The 2,378-nt window shown below is 46.8% G+C and overlaps 1 protein-coding gene across 1 annotated transcript in view; it reads right to left on the bottom strand.

The window, feature by feature from the left end:
- Positions 1-2,160: 2,160 nt before the first annotated feature.
- Positions 2,161-2,378, bottom strand: part of LOC122546305 (43 kDa receptor-associated protein of the synapse-like) — a gene marked incomplete at both ends in the record, with an annotated part of 5,782 nt that continues 5,564 nt past the window's right edge. Inside the window, one exon of the mRNA XM_043685067.1 lies at positions 2,161-2,259. Within this exon, the coding sequence (XP_043541002.1) occupies positions 2,161-2,259 (99 nt within the window). The remainder of the gene's footprint in view (positions 2,260-2,378) is intronic.

Genomic DNA, 2,378 nt, shown 5'->3' with positions numbered 1-2,378 from the left:
CTCCCTGTATGGAGGTACTGTCTTATGAGCAAAGGCAAAATAGGTTGGGTCTCTACTCACTGCATTTCAGGAAAATGAGAGGTGATCTCATTGAAACATTGGATTCCTAAGGAGCTCAACAGAGTAAATGCTGAGATGATGTTTCCCACATGAGAGTACAGTGGGACATTGTCTCAGAACAAAGGAATACCGATTTCAGACTGAGATGAGGAAAATTGTCTTTTCTCAGAGGTTGAGAATCTTTAGAACACCTTCCACTGAGAGCTATGGGGACACAGCCCTTGTGTCTATCTAAGGCTGAGATAGGTTCTTGATCAGGCAGAAGTCGGGTCTGCAGATGCTGGAGATGAGCACCACTCTAATCTTGACGAGCTTCTTCATCAGTCGGGGAATCAAGGGTTACAGAGAAAGGTGGGTGGGAGGAATGTCCGATCAGCCATGATGCTATGCCGTTCAGTAGGAGGTGAACGGCCTATTTTGTATGGTCTAATGGACCTGCAGGTGGTGGTGGTGCGGAGGGTGGGTGTCCTGCAAGGAAGAGGGCAGACTGATGGGTGACCTGCAAGGAGTTGAGGAAGGGGGGGGGAAAACCTGTGAGTGAAGGAGCGGTGGAATAGAGAGGGTTGTGGGAAGGTCTCATTGGGTAGGTAACGGTAACAGTGTTTCCTGAAAAAGGTACACCCACTCTGAGCTCCACACTGCAGACCTCAGGGCCCGCAATTACAGGGTGTGGCCACATGAGGTCACAACTCCACAAGCTCATGCTTACTGACAACTAAGTCAGAAACCCCTTCCATCACTTTTCGGTTCAGTGGACTGATCATTGACCAAGTTGGATTTTGTCCTGCTTTCGCGTCCAGGACATACCTGGGCAATTGTTCAAATTTTGACGTTATAGTTTTGCAGGAATAGTCTGGCGAGGGGAGCAGCAAGTTCGGGAGCACGAGTCTTCAGAAATATTGCCGGAATATTATCAAGGCCCACAGCCTTTGCGATTTGGAGATGCTGGGGTTGGACTGGGGTGTACAAAGTTAAAAAAAGCACACAACCCCCGGGGTATAGTCCAACAGGTTTAATTGGAAGCACACTAGCTTTCGGAGCGACGCTCCTTCATCAGGTGATAGCAGCCTTTGCAGTATTCAGTGCCTCTAACCATTCCTTGACATCATATGGAGTGCACTGAATTGGTTGAAGACTGTGTTTTCTGTGATGCTGCAAACCATTGGTGGAGGCCAAGATTGATTATCCACTTGGCACTTTTGGTGGAAGGTTGCTGTGAATGATTCACGATGGCTCAGTGGTTAGCACTGCTGCTTCACAGCGCCAGGGACCTGGGTTTGATTCCACCCTCGAGTGACTGTCTGTGTGGAGTTTGCACATTCTTCCCGTATCTGCGTGGGTTTCCTCCCACAGGCCAGGTGAACTGGCCGTGCTAAGTTGCCCATAGAGCTAGGTTTTTAAGGGGTAAATGTGGGGAAATGGGTCTGGGTGGGTTACTGTTCGGAGGGTCGGTGTGGACTTGTTGGGCCGAAGGGCCTGTTTCCATACTGTAGGGAATCTAATCAAATTCCTTTGCTCTAATTATTGAAGATGAGGATATTTGTGATGCCTCCTCTTCCAGAGAATTATTTAATTGTCTACCACCATTCTGCTGAGCTGAGATTTGATCCATTGATTGTGGGATCACTTTGCTGCCTATCTCAAACAGTGATTTTCTAGTGAATTACTAGTCCAACTGTTCGGGCAGATAAGAGTAAATCAGGAGCACACACATAGGTCAGACCAAAAAATAGAGCAGATTTCCTTCCCAAACAGTGAATCAGATGTGTTTTAACAACAAACCAATGGGAAATCATGGCAATGTTACTGAGATACATATTATATGGAGGACAATGTGTTCATACTTATGAAGGTGATCACATACAGGGGTGAAATTTTAAAAATCTGACATATGAACATTTCTTGCCTTTACAGATGGCTAATTTATATTGTGCTGCATTGTGTTCTGACTTGGGTACAAATCGACTTGCAAATGGACTCAGGAATGGAACCTGTTCGCAACACAGAGATTGTCTGCATTTTAAACTTATCCTTGCATTTCATTTCCACCAGCATTTGTGGTGGGATTTTACAGTAAAGGTCCTGTCTCTCATGCCTTACCAGAGTGTCAGCGTGATGTCGATGGATGTCAGCAAAGCAGAGCAGGCAGAGGGCCTGCAGAGGTCGGTCCCGGTGCTGTATGGCAATCTTCATCGATTCCTGAAAGACAGAGACACAGATATATACACATACACAGACACACACACATGCACACAGACACGCACACAGACACACACACAGACACGCACACGGACACGGACACACAGACAGACACATAG

Source organism: Chiloscyllium plagiosum, unplaced genomic scaffold, assembly GCF_004010195.1.
Source record: "Chiloscyllium plagiosum isolate BGI_BamShark_2017 unplaced genomic scaffold, ASM401019v2 scaf_463, whole genome shotgun sequence".
NCBI lineage: Eukaryota > Metazoa > Chordata > Chondrichthyes > Orectolobiformes > Hemiscylliidae > Chiloscyllium > Chiloscyllium plagiosum.
Note: the sequence above shows the minus strand (reverse complement) of the source record. Positions and strands in the feature narration are given on the sequence as shown.